Source organism: Ascidia mentula, chromosome 4, assembly GCF_947561715.1.
Source record: "Ascidia mentula chromosome 4, kaAscMent1.1, whole genome shotgun sequence".
Taxonomy (NCBI): domain Eukaryota; kingdom Metazoa; phylum Chordata; class Ascidiacea; order Phlebobranchia; family Ascidiidae; genus Ascidia; species Ascidia mentula.
In genome coordinates this window covers 16,661,518-16,680,790 of record NC_138569.1, presented here as the reverse complement: position 1 = coordinate 16,680,790, position 19,273 = coordinate 16,661,518, and the positions used below count along the sequence as shown (strand labels likewise).

The 19,273-nt window shown below is 44.3% G+C and overlaps 2 protein-coding genes across 2 annotated transcripts in view; both read left to right on the top strand.

Moving 5' to 3' along the window:
- The first annotated feature begins 7 nt into the window (after positions 1–7).
- LOC145898187 (uncharacterized) lies at positions 8–6,922 on the top strand. The gene is made up of 20 exons (XM_082986617.1): positions 8–175; positions 319–457; positions 533–631; positions 896–1,063; positions 1,149–1,380; positions 1,580–1,848; positions 2,124–2,307; positions 2,514–2,606; positions 2,668–2,902; positions 2,992–3,139; positions 3,205–3,343; positions 3,578–3,760; positions 3,842–3,951; positions 4,084–4,384; positions 4,472–4,694; positions 4,838–5,082; positions 5,365–5,704; positions 5,946–6,086; positions 6,149–6,245; positions 6,431–6,922. Exons 1-20 carry the CDS (start codon positions 66–68, stop codon positions 6,920–6,922), a joined length of 3,948 nt encoding a protein of 1,315 aa, XP_082842743.1. The 5' UTR covers positions 8–65.
- Positions 6,741–19,273, top strand: part of LOC145899343 (uncharacterized) — a 51,986-nt gene continuing 39,453 nt past the window's right edge. Inside the window, exons 1-26 of the mRNA XM_082988084.1 lie at positions 6,741–6,863; positions 7,128–7,584; positions 7,712–7,986; positions 8,294–8,507; positions 8,667–10,162; positions 10,238–10,410; positions 10,530–10,707; positions 10,881–11,093; positions 11,147–11,292; positions 11,476–11,680; positions 11,926–12,109; positions 12,356–12,585; positions 12,645–12,860; positions 13,121–13,949; positions 14,076–14,377; positions 14,488–15,068; positions 15,268–15,515; positions 15,674–15,806; positions 15,931–16,676; positions 16,809–17,008; positions 17,280–17,453; positions 17,570–17,751; positions 17,838–18,154; positions 18,372–18,529; positions 18,594–18,747; positions 18,945–19,201. Coding sequence (XP_082844210.1) covers positions 7,193–7,584; positions 7,712–7,986; positions 8,294–8,507; positions 8,667–10,162; positions 10,238–10,410; positions 10,530–10,707; positions 10,881–11,093; positions 11,147–11,292; positions 11,476–11,680; positions 11,926–12,109; positions 12,356–12,585; positions 12,645–12,860; positions 13,121–13,949; positions 14,076–14,377; positions 14,488–15,068; positions 15,268–15,515; positions 15,674–15,806; positions 15,931–16,676; positions 16,809–17,008; positions 17,280–17,453; positions 17,570–17,751; positions 17,838–18,154; positions 18,372–18,529; positions 18,594–18,747; positions 18,945–19,201 — 8,203 coding nt within the window. The 5' untranslated portion in view covers positions 6,741–6,863; positions 7,128–7,192. The remainder of the gene's footprint in view (positions 6,864–7,127; positions 7,585–7,711; positions 7,987–8,293; positions 8,508–8,666; positions 10,163–10,237; positions 10,411–10,529; positions 10,708–10,880; positions 11,094–11,146; positions 11,293–11,475; positions 11,681–11,925; positions 12,110–12,355; positions 12,586–12,644; positions 12,861–13,120; positions 13,950–14,075; positions 14,378–14,487; positions 15,069–15,267; positions 15,516–15,673; positions 15,807–15,930; positions 16,677–16,808; positions 17,009–17,279; positions 17,454–17,569; positions 17,752–17,837; positions 18,155–18,371; positions 18,530–18,593; positions 18,748–18,944; positions 19,202–19,273) is intronic.

Below are 19,273 nucleotides of genomic sequence, written 5' to 3'. Positions count from 1 at the left end.
ACATTGCTCTTCCGTCCACGGCACCCGAGCTTCTGTTCGGCGTCGAGATTTACGAGAAAGCCAACATGAGGAGCGATGGTAATCTATTTATCAACGACGTCCGAATGATGGTGAGCGGATCACTGAACGGGGCACACACACTTGAAGTTGGCCACAACGGAGAGCTTTACTTTACGTGAGCAATGACTTATGTTTACTTTGTCAGGTATTTTCTAGACTACCTCGCTCGCATTTTTCTTGTACTGCACTATTAAATATCGTTCTCTTGTGGATTAGGATCTTTAATATTTAATTAAAGAGTTTTTGTTTTGTTTTTAGTCATCTTGCCAACTTGACATCCAATGCCACCGCAACCGAAACTGAAGAGGACGTTGCAGTTATACCATTTACAAAACTGATTGTTCACGGCGGAGGCAAAGTAGTTGTGGAATCAGGAAGAGATGGCGTTGAACTTCAAGTGAGTGAATACCACCAACGAATGTATCGGTAAGCGGTTTTTGCAAGTTTTTATTCCTTTGTTCTTCAATTCCAGGGTGAATTGGTTCATATCCACGCCGGAGGCGTCCTCAAGGGTGACAAGCTTACCATCAGGGCAACGGAACTCATTGTGGAGGACTCCTCTTCCATTGAAGTAGGTTTCCCATGAAATTACTACAAATACGACAAACTGTTCATACTGTTTTGATGAACAGAGCGGTAAATGTTTTCGGGGCGATGTGGTTCAGGCTATTGACGTACATACGTGTAATTGTTAGTTGATTGCGAGTAGTTCTTGGGGATGCAAGTTCGCAAATGTTAGAGGATACAAAGAAAAACGTACTATACTGTTAGAACAATAGTTTTGACAAAATATACTACAGCTTGGAATATCGCTTTAAAACTTGTTTTTTTATAGGTACTCTGCAACACAAACTGGCACGACTGTCACGGCAGTGGGTCTGTGCGAGACACTACAGAGGATAGTTCTGGTGCAAGTCACGGTGGAATCGGTGGACAAGGCGATACGACCACTGTTGCGTCGAACCGATTGCGAAGACCTCACGGCGTAATACATGATCCAACGGTAATGAATTGCATCCCGGTGGACTTGGGAATATGGCTGAGTGCACATGCACATAACATGCTGACAAATTATACTTGACTTACAGAACTTCGGCGGAAGTGCCAGCTCTCAACAGGTGCTCGGTGGCGGAATTCTTAACATTATCGCCCGGGATATTTGGCTTGATGGAGCACTTCGTGCCACTGGACAAAATGGTGTGAGTATGGACGACGCGAGAAGGACGCGCAACGGCGGAGGAGCTGCTGGTGGAAGTATTCTCATCAACCTGGAAGCAACGATAAGAGGAACAGGCCTCATCGAAGCAAACGGAGGAGCCGGTAAAACTTTATAACAAAACTAAAAGTAACAAAAATGTGGAAAAAATACAATTACCACGTTAATGTGGGATTACTTTATGGCCGCCTGACTCGACAACCTTCATGGTTTTATCGGTGCCCATGACATTTCATTTCTTTGTATATTGTTCATCTGCGTAGTTTTTTTTGCGCAAAATAAACAATTTGATTACTTTGAAAGGTTACGAGAATCCAGATGCTTATTTCCCAACGCCTGGAGGTGGCGGCGGCGGCGGACGTGTAGCCATCTTTTACCCATCCGATGTTGAACCTGACAGCCTAGCGTTCATGAGTCTCGGCCCAGCTTGGCTTGGCGAGGTTCGTGCACGTGGAGGTTTCTCCAGTGAGCAGAGAAGTGGAGGAGCCGGAACTGTTTATTTCCATGAAACCAGAGACTCGGTTGTCAAAAGGAAGTTACTGGTCGAGAATGGTGGAAATCGCATCTTGCAGGTTAGTTGTATGTATGAGCGTTTCAAAAACCTGGGAAATTATAATTATTATGAGAGCTACACATGCATCGCCAACTCAAATTTTTAATTGTGTATGCGCAAACTGTATGAGAAACAAAATGCCAGAGGTATAATGCACATTCCTTTAAATAGTTAAAACCAGGGATTTTTACACTTGTACAACATAATATTTCTTGTTTCGTCTTGTGCTACTTGCATTCCAGGTAATTAGAATATATCTAGCAACAAGTGACGTGATATATATTGTTTGTAAAGCCATCGGCATTGGTTTCGTACAATGATCTCGTCGATGCCAGTGTTTCGTCGACATGGTTGGTCGTTGGCCCTGAACCTGTAAATTCGGCGAAAAATCGCGAGATTCTCGGCCCTCTTCGTTCGGAAGCAAATTATGACGAACTACACGTTTTGGGCGCAGCTCGTCTTACCGTCCTGACCACAGGTGCATAAAAATGATACCAGGTTCATCAAAAGAAGAATCTTGTTGTTTACGAATGAAACAAACGAAATTTACCAAAATGTTAGGTGTTCTTAGAGAGTGATCGAGGGTAGCGCTTCAAATCGAGAGTAGTTTAATTTTGGCTTTGCTTTATACTTTTGATATTTGCCTGCTTTTTGTAATAGACAATTTTTACAATTCCGATGCAGGCGAAGGCGATTTTGTTGACGACCAACTGGCAATCGGTACCTTGTTCGTGGAAAATCCTCGCAAAATACACATACTGCCAACAATTGATATCGGTAAAACTACAAACTTTTTTTATAAACAAATAGTTCGTCAAAATTAATAAATTTCTGTCAGCTGGAGGAGGTCAAACTGTTACCATACAAACTGTCGGCCACTACCTTGGTACCAATCTTCACATTCACGAGCAGTCGAGCGTGATAGCATCCACTTTGACATCTCTCAGCGGCTCCACGCCCTCTGGTGGAGGAACAGTGGTAATTGAGGCAGAGGTGACTCTGAAGGGTACAATGGTTGGATTCGGAAACTTAGAATTGGTTGGAAGCAAATTTTTCTTTGGTCCTCAAGGACGGTAAGTCTGTTTTGGATGTTCTCACGACAGGCTTGGCTTTATTTGCTATACAAGCAGTGCTCATTTTATGCGTTGTTTATTTTCCTCAGATATGTTATCAGCGCCGTGGTTACTTCAGACGAAGGTGCGGTGCTTCAGACTGACGAGCTCATTATCGGTCCAGGAAGCAAAGTGTGTTTCTTACCCGATGACATGCTTACTGAAACCGATGACAGAAGTGTTACCTCAGAGATCAAGGTATATACACAAGACATGCAACAATAAAATGGACGAATAACAAATGGTCCGTTTTTCGCATATAGGTATCTTCATTGTTAATCGAATCACGAGGCACGCTGGAAGGAAGGAACGTGCACGTTCAAGCAAGCACTACAGTTAATATCGCCGATGGCGGTAGAATCACACTGGACAGAATGGGTTTCCAGCATGGCGAAGGAAAAGGTAAGTCGCTTAAAATGTAAGAAGTTGCTCGGTACGTTTTTATGTGACTGTAGTAATGTGTAGGAAAAGGTAAATGTATGGGAATAACGCAGAAGTAATACCATGCTTTCGCATAGTATCAAGGCAGGACCTGTATGGGAATAATTTAGGAAAATGGTTTACTTTTTCTCACACATGAGAGCCTTATCTAAAGATTTACGTGCATATGTGGATTTCCCAACGGTTTATCACTAGGCTCCAGCTCTCACGACTCCTTCCGCTTCCTCGGAGGCTCCCACGGAGGAAGAGGTGGTTCCCCTGATTCCAGGTACACGCCTTTCGAAGACGACGATGTTTTTTCCGTGCCGACTCACTTTGGATCTGGAGGAGGAGGAGCACTGGGTGGATCCGGAGGTGGTGCTCTTCATATCGAAACGCGTAAGTTTTTTTGCCATCAAATATCCGTTGAACATTTTTTAAGCACGGATTTGTGACTTACCGCCTTCATTTTGCTGACAGCCTCTTTGCTGAACGACGGGTATATTACTTCTAACGGCGGCAACGGCAACTCAACGGATGACTTCCGACAAGGAGCGGGCGGTGGAGCAGGAGGAAGCATTTATATAAAGGTTGGTATCATTTAATCGCTATGCCCAGCTTTTATATTTTCTATTGTAGTTTTAACAAATGCCCAATCATGACTGGACTAGAGTCGAGAAAAAAATATGAAGCATTGGTTAAGGTTTTTCTACCTCCGACAGGTCGATGCCATAGCTGGCGACGGAATGTATAACGCAAATGGAGGTATAGGAGCTGTTGCAACATCTGGGGGCGGGTCTGGTGGAATCATATCCGTCGACTACCTCTCCGCTTCTAAGGAAGTCATGTTAGATCGCTTTTCGGCATACCACGGTATTGGAAATGTCCCAGGCGGCCCGGGCTTAATCTATCTGCAGTGTAGTGCTGACGTTGCGCAGCCCGAGTTTTTGGTGACTCCAGAAGATCCGTTGCTTGCCATATTGCCTTCGTACAGCCAAAAGCAACTTGTCGTCCGAGGTACACGTTTACTTTAATAGTTTTTTTTCTGTTGAGGAAGGGATAACGCCACGCAATTCTTTTTTCAACAAAACGTTTTGCTAAATATTACAGGACGTCAAGATAACCCAACAGCAATTGTAACGGAATTTGCCGTATTGTCGGGCGAAGCTGCCATCGACGCTCTGGTGTTTGTTGGTGGTCCGAGCAAACTGAAGATGGCTTCTCGAACAAGTGCTGACGATCTTGTGCATGTGTACATCGAATCTGTGCAGGCCCACAACTTCGGCCTCTTCCTAACTGACAAATCTCTAATCGAGGTTACCGACCGACATAGGTATGAAATCCTTCCACCCCAAAGTAACCACATTGGTAGTATCAAAGTTTGTACTTACTTTATCAAACCAAAAGTATTAGAATATTATCAAAACATGGTGATGTCAATAGGTGGGGCTACTTTAACCAAAAGCACTGTAACAGGTTGTACATCGAAACACTGAGTGCCGCAAGCGGAGAGACCGTATTTTCCCTGCCAGTTAACGTGGAAGTTTACCTGGGAGGATCTTTGCTGCTCCCAACATCCAAACCCACTTTGTTGGTGGAGAGCGGACGCAGATTGAGGTGGTGTGGTGGAATAGACGGTTTTGAGAACCTCCTCATTGCGGGAAGCTCGACTGTGGAAACCGACTACCCAGCTCACACTGGGACAGACATCAGAAATGAAGGTGAGTTTGGGTTGGAATTAACCTGTCGTCAAAACACTTTTTTACAATGTAACGGGACATATCTTTCATATTGTGACTGAACAGACATCTGTTAAAATCCATGCCTTTGGGTATTTTCTGAATATACCACGCCATCTTTATCGAACTAAAATTTTTTCACAGTTTAAAAGGTAATATTTTTTACGGTTTAACAACATTTTTACATAAGGAAGCGAAAACTTAGTTTTAACAACGGCCACTTTTAAGAATACAAAAAACAATTTACAACGTAATGTTTTACAGGCATTATTCAGCTGAATAACATAACGGTGATGGAAAAAGGCCGCCTTCTTCATTCCGGCAAGTGTGGTGATAACCCCAATGACAGAGATCTGAGATTGGAAGTATCGGGCACCATGGAAGTGGATGCCAGAGCAACAGTATCCGAAACTGGTTTCGACGTACACGCCAACCTACTATTAACTCCGGGAACTGAAACCGTAATTGGGTTACCGACCGGCAACATATGTCCAAACACCAACATTAGTCACCAACTTACTATACCTGTGACCGAGTGCCCCAACAACATGGACAACTGCAGTCTGTGCGTCGCTTGCCCTGGAGGGAAATTAACTAACCCGGGGTAAACTCAAAACATTTGCGAATTTCAGATATTCAGACCGTAACCTTAACATTCGGCCTGTTAGACCATTGACTGTAGTTAGGCCTACTGATGATGACATTAGTTTTTACCAAAACTTTCAATAAACATGGAAATGTCTACTGCGTTATGGGTCAGCCTTTCTGTTCTGTGCTTTTTGAAAAAAATAATTATCGACAGATTGGTTCTTATTTTTTCATCGTTTTTTTTTTGTTTTTGACAGTGAATTTGGATCCAACACGCTCGCTTGTAACTCTACTCCAGAATGTGATTATTCCACTCTTACTTTACGATATGATGTTGAATGCAACGTAAACAACAAGAACTACACCTTGAGTGTTGCAAACCTTTTGAGTGGTTCCAAGTATGTATATAACACACTTCAAAGCACAGCTTGTGTTGCTGACTAACTTTCTTCTTTTGTAGATTATACGTTAATGCGATGACTACTGCCTCAAGCATATATTTTGAGTCTGCATTGTATGTCAATTTTGGAAGCGTTATTGTAATCACCGCAACCGAGGTAAGACAAAATCAAAGTGGAACAATACCGTCACATGTAGTGCTTTTTGAAAATCGATCTGTCACTATAAAAGCTCCTGGTGTGCAATTTTGAGTTGATGTTGTTGTTTCAAAAAAACTCATATTAGTTATATGTTATAAAATTTGTCAAACATTAACTTTGCCTTGATATATTCAATTAAATAGAACGTGATACTCCGAACTGATGGTCCAATGCGCATCGACGGAACACTTTTCTTTGATCCGCAAGGCAGTGACGCAACTCTTAATCTGCAAGCAGCCGCCATAATTGGACATGGCACAATAGCGTCCAACGAGACAGCTTCCATCAACATCAAACTGAATGAAGCCCCTCTAACAGGCACCACTAAGTGGGCTGCATTCCGTGGAAAATTCAACACCAATGGCGGTATTGTGTCAGTCGACGAGCCCACGTCGTCCGGTGGTTCCAGAACAAAGGTCATCATTGACGGCCCAGGAAGCTTTGCAAGGACTTTGCCATCTGAGACGACAAGCATCGTTCTGAGAGATGAGGCTCATCTTGTCTTGACTCGAGATCCCTCGGCTGCTGTTATCGAGGAACTGGGCGGAGATGGAACAGGAACTCTTGAGTTGAGAGGTCAGTATTTTGCAATTCTCAATGAAAGTTTGTTCATATTTATAAATCTAAATAAATAAAGAGGCATTTGTCCGCAAATTGCTTTAAATTGCCAAGCGATTTCAAATTAAGTTTTTCTTATAATTTTAAATTATTGTTGTAGTTTGCGTGGCTGGTTGTGTTCCATGCAGTCGCAGTGTCTTCAAAACAATATTTTAATGCAAATAATTTTATTGTCATTCATAAAAAACGAAGCATACCGAATTAAATTATCTCAATTCCAAGGTGAAGGATCTGTTCTGAAGATAGCCGGATCCAACGACGGCGCGGCTGTAATTTCCAGCAAGATCATGGCGGGCGTGGGAGCAACAGTAGAATTCGTGGTACCGGGATCCTCACCGCAAGCGTATTCTGACGTCAGCCTTCTTCACGCAACAGTACTTGGAACTATTAGAGCCAAGTCACTGCTGGTACGAGCCGGAGGCCTCGTTGAAGTCAATGGCGAGTCGTCATCTGTTTGCGTAGACGACGTGGAGCTGAAGCAAAATTCCGACATGAAAATGACAGAAGGTTCACAACTTGGAAAATGTGCAGGAGAAGCGCCGAACGACGCTACCGTAGTAGACATTGCCGGGTCCCTAATGATGCGTTACGACTCCATGTTGGAGTTCGTCACGTCTGCCCCACTGACCAGTGCCAACATTACAACTGGTGGAGACATCAGTCTCAAGGACCGAGCAAGGTCGGTAGTGATAAGTAATCGAACAAACTGGTTTCTTATTACTATGCTTATAACGTTCAATAGTGGACTAAATATTTGCCAAGTTTATCAGTTTGAAAATGTTTGTTGAACTTTTACCTTTGCTTAGGATTATGATCGGTCAAGCAAGTGACAAAATTCACGGAATCACCATAACTACCCGGTCCTTGACCGTCGACGCCGGGGCCGCTGTTTCGGTTAACGGTGTGCGGACTTCCTCATCAGCGGTCATAGAAAACGACCAGGAACTTCTTCTCTCAATCGAAGACGCGGAAGGCACAATCTTGAGGTCCCAGAGCTGGGATGCCGGATTCCTTCACATTGTGGCAAGCGGTGTTGTAAAGTTGGGCGGTCTACTTTCAGCATCTGGAGCTAACCTGGCAGGTATACGGTGTTGTGCTCATTTTACCTCACCTTTCTTGCATATTTTATGTTGTTGAATGGTGGATGATTAACTTACAGACCATAAAGCTGGCCTGACTATTTAGTTTTGCACTTGAATATGTAGACCAACTTTTTCTGGGCTTTTGAGGATTTTTTGTTTTTGTAGTGAACCTGTCATAAAACAAATAGCTGGAAGAAACCTGTTGTAAACAAATCAAAATTGTACTGGGTATACAGGTTACACATTGAGAAAAAAGTAATGAGCGAGCTTGGATATCAACTGTGACACTTCTTACATTTTTAACAGGATCTTCAGCTGAAGGCGGCAGAGGAGGCAATATTCGCATACAAGCGAACTCCTTGGAAGGGCATGGAAGCATAAACGCGAATGGTGGTGGGGGCGAATCTTTCAATGGCGGAGCAGGAGGAAGAATAGAAATCGACGTAAAATCAACTCTGGACAAGTTCACTGGCATCGTGCAAGCTTACGGTGGTTACAATACAAACAGATACAATCAAAGGTACATTTATACACTTATTGAGTATGATTATCCGTTGTTTGATGAAGGATAAGAGTTTGACGTCAACAGTAACTTTTTATTGTGTCCAGCTACAAATATATCGCCGCGTTTTAATTTGTGGTGCAACTTTTTATTTTGTTATTGTTGGTGGCATTTTAGGTCTGCTGCTGGAATCATCTACATGTCATACCTTTCATCATTTGAGACTCAAGTGACCGAATTGCGCATTGAGAACATCGTCTACATAACAAACCAGCAGCCATCCTCATGTCCGCCCGATGGCCACCAGATCACCGACCTGACCTTGAAACCGTCACTGGCTGTGGACGGAGTGATTTCTTTTACTCGTATGTCAATCGCTTTGGAGGCGCGTGCTCAGCTGAGCGTGGCAGGTGCAAACTCCATTAAACTTACCACCGAAGACTTGTCAGGCGACGAGACTGGTCAGCTCATTCTTCCAGCAAATCAAACTTTCGAAATTAAGAGCAACGTAGATTCACGAAGCGACTACGTCTTGCCCTGTGGCGTTGACGTCCAGTTAGGTGCCATGTTGATTGTTCCTAGCCGTTTGCGAATCTCTCAAGCAACTTCCGGCACGTGTAGCTGGAAATACGACTTGGAGCTTCGTGGTAAGCTTGCCGGAATAAGATATCTCAGCTTGGGCAACGGTGCTCGGTCACTTATCGCCACGACGGCTGAAGTCTTGGTCTTCGCGGACGCCGCAAGCACGGGAGACCGCATCACGTTGTCTGCTCTCACTCTTCTACCTAACTCCACGCTGACACTGGGTGTTGAGGTCAACTACGACGAAGTAATAGTACCTGAAAGCCAGACGATCTTGGAGGTGTACGAAGGCCTTAACGTACGCTACGGTGCCACGCTGCTGTCATCTGATCTCTTTATCCTAACACCGAACATCACAATTTCCTATGGCGGCCGAATCTCAGTCGATGGATTTGGTAACTTGCCCGGTCAAGGTTCAGGTTCCTTCTCCGGAGACAGCTCAACCTTAATTCGCGGTGCAAGCCATGCTGGATGTGGCGGCGTGTCGTCACCAAAGGGATCTGCAGATATCGTGTCTTGGTGCAAAGTGTATGGCGACTTGCAAGAAGCCAAGCTTCGCGGAAGTGGCGGTGAAAAGTATAGCACCGCTTCGGCGCAACTGTGTGGCTCAACAGACTCGAATGCTGAATGTGAAGTCAAGGCCAAGGTCGGATCTGGCGGTGGGCGAATCCTCATCGAATCTGAATACCTAAGAATGGACGGCGTTGTCAGTTGCAACGGAGAGAATGGATACATTGGATCTAACTTGAAGATCGGGGGTGGCAGTGGCGGTTCAGTTCATTTAGCGATCAGTGATACCTTCCGTGGAACCGGAACATTCGAAGCAGCCGGAGGACACGGAATAGTTGATTCGTCACCGGGATCAGGAGTCGGTGGAGGTGCTGGAGGACGCATTTCTGTAGTTATGCCAACGGCGTCTCTTTTCACCGGAACCTACTCGGTGCACGGCGGGAGTCTGGACGCAACGGCTCGTTCCGGTGGACCAGGAACTGTTTACATTCAGGACAGAAGAGTGAATCCGGACAATGGAGTAAGAGCAACATACAAAGTACTAATTGTTGACAATCTTCCTGTGGAAGCATCAGAAAATGGTAAGTTGTTGCGCTTCATATACTCAACAAATGCTGAACACAACGAATAATTCTCGTTTGCTTTACAAAATACAGGCGGAATCAAGAAGGAAACTACTTCTGACACTTACGATCCCACCGTTCAGAGACCAGTGACCATCTTAAACGAAACTGCTTCGGCAGACGGCTCCAGACTCTATAAGTATGACGACCTGTACTTGCTAAGTTCCATGCACTTACTTATTGTGGGAGATGACGTCACTGCAGAGGTATGAATCCAAAGTTCCTGTGACATTCATAAACATTCTTAAACTATTCTGCTATTATTTCGTTTAATACAAAAGTTGGTTGATTATTAGTTGAAAGCTTCATTTATAATTGCGCTCAGGTACGACGTCTCCACAGCGAAACAGCGGCTTTGTTGGAATTGCAAGACGGACAAATACTAATCCTCGACGACAACGCTCAGAATCAGGTGCTCATGTGCAGTTTGCACATGTCATCTGGAGCCGAGGTTCGACTACCACCCACCGTCGCCTTACATGGCCCTGATAACAAGATCGCAGGTAGGCTAAGGATGAAATCCACAAAAAAATTATATTTGAAGTAATTATGCTTGAAATAGTTATTGTAAATAACTTTGGCGCTTCCAGAAATAACTTTTAATTGTTATTGGTGAAATTTCGAGAAAGCTTGTTTCCAGCTTGTTATGTTGTTGGACGTAAAAATACATGCTCAGGTCTTCTAATCAACGTGTTTGAGATGGTGGTCAGCAGTGGCCAGTCGGTCGAGTTCTCCAATACCGGAAGAACTGGTGTCTTCTTGGATGGCGAGTACAGCTCGGTCAACAAGCCTGGTGTTTACACTTTCTCCAAACTAACCATTAAAGATCGAGCCACGGTCATGTTCGAGCAAGGCGAAAACTCTGGCACCGACAACCCAATGAAAATCGGTTTGTATTAAAACATGTAATGGAAATACGGATTTTACTCTGAGTGTATTTAGGTTCGCTTGAGCTGTTCTACGGAAGTAGACTGATTGGCAAAGTCTTGGCAATCCAAGGAAACGACATGACTCTACATCCGGGGTCTTATATTGATGTGTCAAAAGGTGGATTTGAATCTGATCTGGGCCCTGGCCGTGGTCCTCAAGTATGTTTGGTTAATTTTTGTTTGCATAATGTATAAGATAAGGAACGAACAAAACTGCAATTAATGTTGGTCTGTTCCATCATCATTTTTTGGTATTGAGGGCCTGAAACATGGAAAAACAGTCAAGTTACAACACAACCGCAAAAATTATGCAATTTGGCCGAAAACTCTGTATCCTAACAGATCAATAGCATCGGATTCGGAGCCGGGCATGCTGGCTATGGAGGCTACAACCCTGCGTCCTCATCTGAAACTCCAGGGGCTTGGTACGGAAAAGTATCAGCTGTCACACAGCCTGGAAGCGGAGGTGGAAGTTCTTCAAGTGGCAATGGAGGCACAGGAGGAGGTCTTCTCACTATATTTGTCAGCAACACGTTGGAACTTGAAGGTAAGTCTGATTGTAAATTACCGTACATATCTTCTTTTGGGTATAGGTTGGTTCTCTGCTAACTATTAAAATAGTTGACAGCATTTTGTACACTTGTTTTCAATTGCGTGTTTTCAATAGTTTTTAACATGTCTTTGGTTTCATAAACTATGTCAGATGCATAAGTCGTAGCAGGTTTAGCTGTATAAACATTTAACTTTTCGAGCATGTTTCATCATTTGTTGCGAACAAACACATGTTTTAAGGATCCATTTTGGCTAATGCCATGAACGGAGTTGCGGTGAACAGCGGAGGTGGAAGCGGAGGAGGAATATCCATCAAAGCTGATTCTGTTATCGGACACGGTTTTATGTCAGCCAGAGGCGGAAATGGTAATACCGATGGTACTGGCGGAAGTGGTGGAAGAATTGCTGTTGACATTACACAAAAGTAAGGGTGGCATGAAACATTTTGCGTGAATGGGTAACAACATCACTGTAGCTTATTTGGTTTTATGGTTAAATTTTAGTGGTTTTGTTGTTTTTTTGGTACTATTTGATCCAAATCAATAGTGTTAAACTAAAAGTAAAAGTTAACAGTTTGTAGCAGAGTGCGGAAAAACTAAGCTTTTCAAGCAGTTGACAAGATTAAATCATCGGAAAACTGTTCCGAATGTAAAAAAATCCCTATTTTAAGGTGGGAATTCCAAGGAACTTATGCACTTGCCGGTGGCATCAGCCCACTTAACGCTTACTCCGGTGCAGCTGGTACCTTGTACGTGCGCGACAATGCCAACAAAGCCACCAGCATTAGACAGATTACCTTTGACGCGAAGAACCCCAACGACCTCCTTAAGGATGTGGCGCCAACCGTTATAGACACTGCGGAGACTCCAACTTATGAGATCGACAAAATTATATTGCTCGGTTAGAAACTTAAATTAACACGTGCATTGACAGCAAGCAAAAACGATTTCCTTTCCTAGGCAACGCACGTGTGAAAATCAGCGAAGACAACACCGAACTTATAGTCGATGATATTTCTTCCTGTGGTGTCGGGTGGATCGAGGTCGATGCCACCCAGAAGTGGACAATATCTCCCAAACTTCAAGAGCTTCGCATGACGTACAACATGCTGGTCAACGGTTTGGTGGTGTTCCCAGACACTCTTACTATCCACGGAACTAAACTGCAAGTCGAAGGTAAAAGCCTCATCAGAATTGGCTGATGTGAAGTCTGGCCATGAATTTTCAATTAAACCAGCACACGAAGAACTCTTTTTGGCTTTGTTTTTGTCTGTTGAATTATATTAATTTCGATTTAGTTTATCAAAAGGCGTCCACAGCTACACGTGTTGTATTTTCTGTTTAGGTGTTTAGATTGATTAGTCTACCTCCTAATCGCACACCTTTCCAAATCTAAAATGTATTGGCATGTAATCATCAATCCATTTCATTTGTAGGAAACGTTACGACGTCCAACATCTTCATTGACGACAAGTCGTCGCTTCACTTGGGCCAGTCGTCTCGACTTGCATCTGTACAACAGTCCAACATCGGTAGCTGCCATACCCTGAACACTTTTACAGCAAAGAGAGGCTCCGACTTCACCGTCGAAGGCCACTTCTGTCTTGCCGTCAACGACTTTACAATCAAGAGCGGCGTTGACGTCGAGTTCGACTCGTTTGTGTTGAGCGCAGCAAGAGCTAATTTCGAACTTGATTCCACCATGACTGTCAGCGGCAAGGCTTCCAGCGAAGTGCCACTGGAGCATTTGCCGGAGGTAGCAACCTCAGGCACTGAGAGCTTCGCAGGAGGAGCGCACGCAAGCTTGGGAGGTGGATGGTACTTGAGTAGCGAGCCAAAATGTGAAATCCCACCTAGCTCCTACACAAAACCTGACACTCCTGGATTTGCCGGAAGAGGAACAGCTACCAGCAAAGCTGGTTCCACAATAAAGATCAACGCTCACTCTTTGCGAGTTGACGGCAGTCTCCGCTCTGACGGTGCCGACGTTATCCTAACCACCTCACAATTCACAAACGACGCAGGCAGAGGAGCGGGAGCCGGGTCTGGAGGAAGCATCTGGTTCAGCGTGTCTGGATCTTTTGCTGGATGCGGTTCCATTTCGGCCGATGGCGGGTCGTGTAAGATCCAAGACTACTCCTCACTGTCTTCGTCCGACCGAACAAGAATGGAAGAAGTTGCAACTTCACGTTGTGGGGGTGGAAGTGGAGGAAGAATTGCTACGCACGTCAGGACAAACGAAAATCGCTATTCCGGAAAGTACAGGTACGTAAAATTTGTAGATAAATCTGCCATGACAAATTTGGATCAAATTTCAATAAATGAGAATATGTTTATTGACTAAAGGACGATTTTTAAACAAATAGTTTTTGTCATTGTTGCTTTTTTCAGCGCGAGTGGCGGCGGATCAGGCGTGCCGGGAGCTGATTACTCCGACTCTGTTCCATCTGGTCTTGGCGGCGGGCCTGGCTCAGTGTTCCTCTACGACTCGACTAACAGCTACAAGACCCTGATCGTCAAGAATGACAATGCACAGGAGCGTGTGTGTTATGCGCTGGTTGACAGCGATATGCGAGACATCCTAATACTGGACGAATTGCATTTGAACGACACAGCACGCGTTAGAATGCTGGACAATGACGCTTCTGTACCTCTTAACTTACAGATCAACGAAATGATTGGTGATCGCACAGGTGCGTTGGTAAACCTAAAAAATGTTGGTAAACCTATCCTACATTACTTTGCCATACTTACAATATGCACTTATGGGAAACATATTTTGTAGCCAAGTAATACGTTTCAGGCATTCTGCACATAATGAAGAACCGCACAGTCACCATCAAGCCCGATTCAAACCTGAACGACACGTTTATCAAACCAGAAGTTAACTTTGAGGTCGACTTTGGTGGCGTGTTGAAGCTTGCCACAAGGTCCCACATTGTTGGAGCCGGATCTCCCGCCCTCAGACTTGACGGGGAAGTCCACGAAGTCCAGCACTTGGTCCTTGGCCAAAACGTCGTTGCCATCTTCGGCGAAACCGGTCGCATTTATGCGAATGCAGACAAGACTGAGGCAGTTACTAAGAGTAATCTTAAAACTGCATTGGTTTCACTTGCTTCTCTCATGCTGGAGGCTGGAAGTCGCATGGAGTTTCCCAAGGACACCGGAGCGAGTCTTGTTACTGGATCAACGAGAGTTAAGACCGGAGCAAAGATTACGGCTGATTTTATTACCATCGAAGCTGGTGATGTCATTACGGAACCGGGTAGCGTGATCACGTGTTCGGGCACGGAACGTGCTTCGTCAGCATCACGTGATCTCGCTGGACAAACTCTTGATACACAAGATGGCGGTGGCCACGCCAGCGTTGGAGGCTCAGGAAAGGTACAACTTTTACAATACAGCTTTAATGAACATCTGCACTTTTCAAGTTACTCCCTTCTGTTAATTTTTGTCTTGCCGTTTCGCTCGTCAGTGGCATTGATATTTACAAACATGCAAACATTACAAACATTTTTTTTTGTTCAAAGCAAGAAAAACAAGTGTGTCATAAATATACATTTGTATTTTCTTGTGTTTGCAGAATCAATACGGCGGAAAAGATCATGGTTTGGTTACAAACCCGACTGCGTTTGGAACAGCTGGAGGTTCGTACGCTGTGCAGCCATACAGCGGGAGTTCGTCACACGGAGGTGCAGGGGGTGGATTTGTTGTAATCAAGGTGGGCACTACATTGACCATTGATGGAACCGTTGATGTTAATGGCGCCCAAGGAAGGACCACGCATGGTGGAAGCGGAGGAAGTGGCGGATCTATCAAACTTACGGCAAGGTAGACTCGTTGCTTATTTTTATAGGAGGTGTTATTCGTAATTCAATATAGCTATTAGGAATCCATATTTTGAAGCAAATATTAAAAAACAGTAATACGGGGCGAATGTTTTTCTCACGTGAAATAGTGTCTTGATAATTGTATTTTTGCTTTTGAAGACACTTGTACGGATACGGCAAGTTGACAGCTAGTGGTGGCTCCGGAACTTCGCGCTCGAGTAGCAGCACGGTGTATGGTGGCGGTTCAGGAGGACGAATCGCTGTCTATGTAACCCAAATTTACGACTACAAGGTACAATTTGATTCAATTGGAAGCTAAGTAAAAAATTAAAATATTTTACTGGAACATCAACCCGTTAACCATAAAAATTAGGCACTTCTTTCTCCAAAACAACTTTGCAATTGTTATCTTCAAGGGCCTTGCTACCGCACTTGGAGCTGCAGGCTCGACAGCCGGAAGCTTAGGAAGGAACGAAAATAGACACGGAGGTCCCGGGTCAATCTTTATTCAGGAAATACGCAACCAGCTTCCATATTACTCCCTCTTAATCGACGGCAACAACTTGGATGTTTTTAAATATGTGTCGCTGACCGAAACTGATAGGGCTCTAACCAGTATTTATGATCAAGTCACAATAACCAGAGAAGGAGCTTTCAGGATGGATCCTACAGCCGAAAGTGAAGACAGAAGATCCTTGTCAATACTTAGGTTCTCTGGCGACAAAACTGGCTTGATTCGAGTCTACGACAACCAGAGAATGACCATCGGCGTTGACCAGAATGGTCTCGCTGTGGACACCAGCGCAAGTGGCAATTCAACCAACAACGCATTTGCCCGTCCTTACGTCAACCTTATCGTGGAATCGGGCGGCGAAATCATCATGAGACGCCGTTACTTGGTGTCAGGCGGTGGCGTGAATCTCAGAAATGATCCCGATTCCGACCAAGCGCTCTTTGGTTTCGACCACTTCACCAGTATTGCATTTTTGCTCGATGGAAGAATTACCAACGTCGACCACCTGCATGTGGGTAGAGATACCAACGCTGTGGTGGGCGACAACGCGCACTCGGCAGTCATGGAGAAGGGCGATTACGTTATGATCGGCGAGTCGGGACAGTTCCGCTTCGGCAGTTTAGATCTTTATACTGGTGCCTCACTACGGTACGACTTATTCTGCAGACCTGGTGTGATTAAACGACCCCTTTTAGCGGAAATAGCCTTTCAGTTATAAATTATCAGTACTTACTTGCATACTTAAGTTTAAGGTTATCTGACCTACTACTTTTAATATAGGTTCATGCCCGATCTCTCCATGTTCGGAGATGTTTGTTTTGTGCTTCTGGAATACAACTCCGTTCTCATTGCTGAAAGCTTCTACCTCAAATTCGGCGATCTTGAGATCGACGCAGGGGCGCGAATGACGGCATCCGGAGGCGACAGGCAACAAGATACGATACACAGCAGCCCCGGAGACGGAACCAACGGCGGCGCTGGTCTGTACTTTTATTTCAAACAAACAAAACCGTGACAGTTGTAAACACTCTGCTATGTTGCCTTCAGTCAACTTGTTTTAATGTTTTTTGTTGTTTTTTGGCTAAACAATGGAAAAGGTAATTTTTATATTCTGATAAGCCCATCAGCGACAATAACTTTTTCCTCCAAGATGCCTCACTTAAACGAAGGTTGCATATAATAATACTTGTTGTTGATTTTATTCTGTCGGTAAGAATGCTTTTCTTTTGTAGAAAATATGGATATTTTCAGGTGGTTATGGTTCGTACGGTGGTTATAATGGCGCTGAATCCAATCGCGGAAAATATTTCGGCAGTCTGTACAAACCTAACTTGAGAGGTGGTTCTGGATCCGACAGCTCTGGAACAAACGCTCGCGGAGGAAGTATTATAGAAATCAAGGTCGCTGTTCTGCTTACTATTGAAGGTAAAAATCATTTGGTGTATTACAAACGTTAAAAAAAAATTACTGGCTAAAAGAACAACGTAATACCCATACATTTAGGTGAAAGTAACTTTATTAACTTGATGCACTTCTTCAAGGAACACTTGAATCAAAGGGAGCATCAGCACCATCTTCCGGAGCAGGAAGCGGAGGATCAATTTTCGTGATGGCTCAGCACTTGACAGGACATGGAACCATTACTGCCGATGGCGGTGCCGGTGTTACTGGGGGCTCTGGCGGAAGGGTTGGAATCTACACCTACCAGACTAGTGCTTTCCAGGTGAGTAATCTTACAACGTTTTTATCTACAAGTTTCACCTACTACGCTTTTGTTGTATCTGACATGTTTGGTATATCAACACTTAGGGTGCTTCCAACGCTCGCGGAGGAGAGGGTTCGTGCTCTGGCGGCTCACTCACATGCCACGGTTCTCCTGGGTCCGTGTACCTCAACGAGCTTGTAGCGGTCGACAACTCCACTGATGGGGCCCAGGAAGCTATCGAAGCACTTGTGATAGATGGTTCCGGGCGCCCGTGGGATTACAACTACTACATCCTGGACGAAGAAGACGAAAACGCGACCACCACCACTCACGTCACTACCCTACAGGAAATTGATCTGCTCAATGGCGCAGCCTTGCGTTTACCTGACGATGGAACAAACCGCAGCTTAGAAATAATCAAGTAGGAATTTATACGTATTTTATTGCATTAATAACAAGTCGCATGAACTACATGTTTATTGCAAAAACGAATGATTTACATAAAAAACAAAAATTCCATTTATTTGTTTACTTAGTTCTACATCCCGGTTTCTTTTTACGTTCAAACTAAATGTAACAACTATTATTATAGGTCACAATCTTTCCGCTTTGGGGCCAATTGCTTGATATTTTTGCAGGTTCTCTGGTGACCTCACAGGTCTGGTGCACATGCATAAAGGACATACTTACTTCATGTCAGTAGCAGAGACTGAGGCAACAATCATCAAGCCAAGAGCGAGTATGTGGATCGATGAAGGGGCGAGTGCGCATTTGGCAACGACCACAGATATTATAGGTAAGTCAGCTTTACTTGACCAATGGTTAACTTCAGGTATGTTTCAACGCTACAATTCTTGAAGGACTTGGGGCTCTGGCATTTAAGTGGTACGGCGAAATAGTGGGAGTTCACCACTTGCGCATTGCTCCGACTCGAATTGCCGAAATTGGACCGAACGCCAGAACATCGCACGTCGTTGACAAAGTAAAGGAGGTCGGCGTTGCCGGACATTTCAGGTTTGCCGACATGCCATGTTGTACATGCCAGTGATTAAACAGTTGTTACACATCTTCAATATTGTTTGTAAATCAAACGGGTATTTGTTCTCCTAAGTACAGAATGATAATTGTAGTAGCTCTTCACTGTTTAGTAGCACACAAATTATCATGTGCCTTTATTATTAACTAAGACAGTCTATTCACGTGATATCCAGGTTGACCACCTGGGAATTGGGCGCCCTATCATCTGCTTCAATTCCGCCACCTCATGGCATGACTTTCACCACGGTCCTGCTAGACATGAAGTGGGCATCTCAGATAACAGCTGAACATTACACGGTGGTTGCAACCAACGTCCACTTGGAGCCGAGCGCTACAATGTCGTGTAAAGGAAGAGGAAAAGAAAGTGGACTTCCAGGAACACCGTCTACGGCAAAGGCAGGAGCGTCTTACGCTACCATTGGAGGAAATGGTTTGTAGAAATGCAATTATTAATATGAAGTATTGTCTAGTACTGATATGTTGGTTTTTTTTAAAGGTTTCA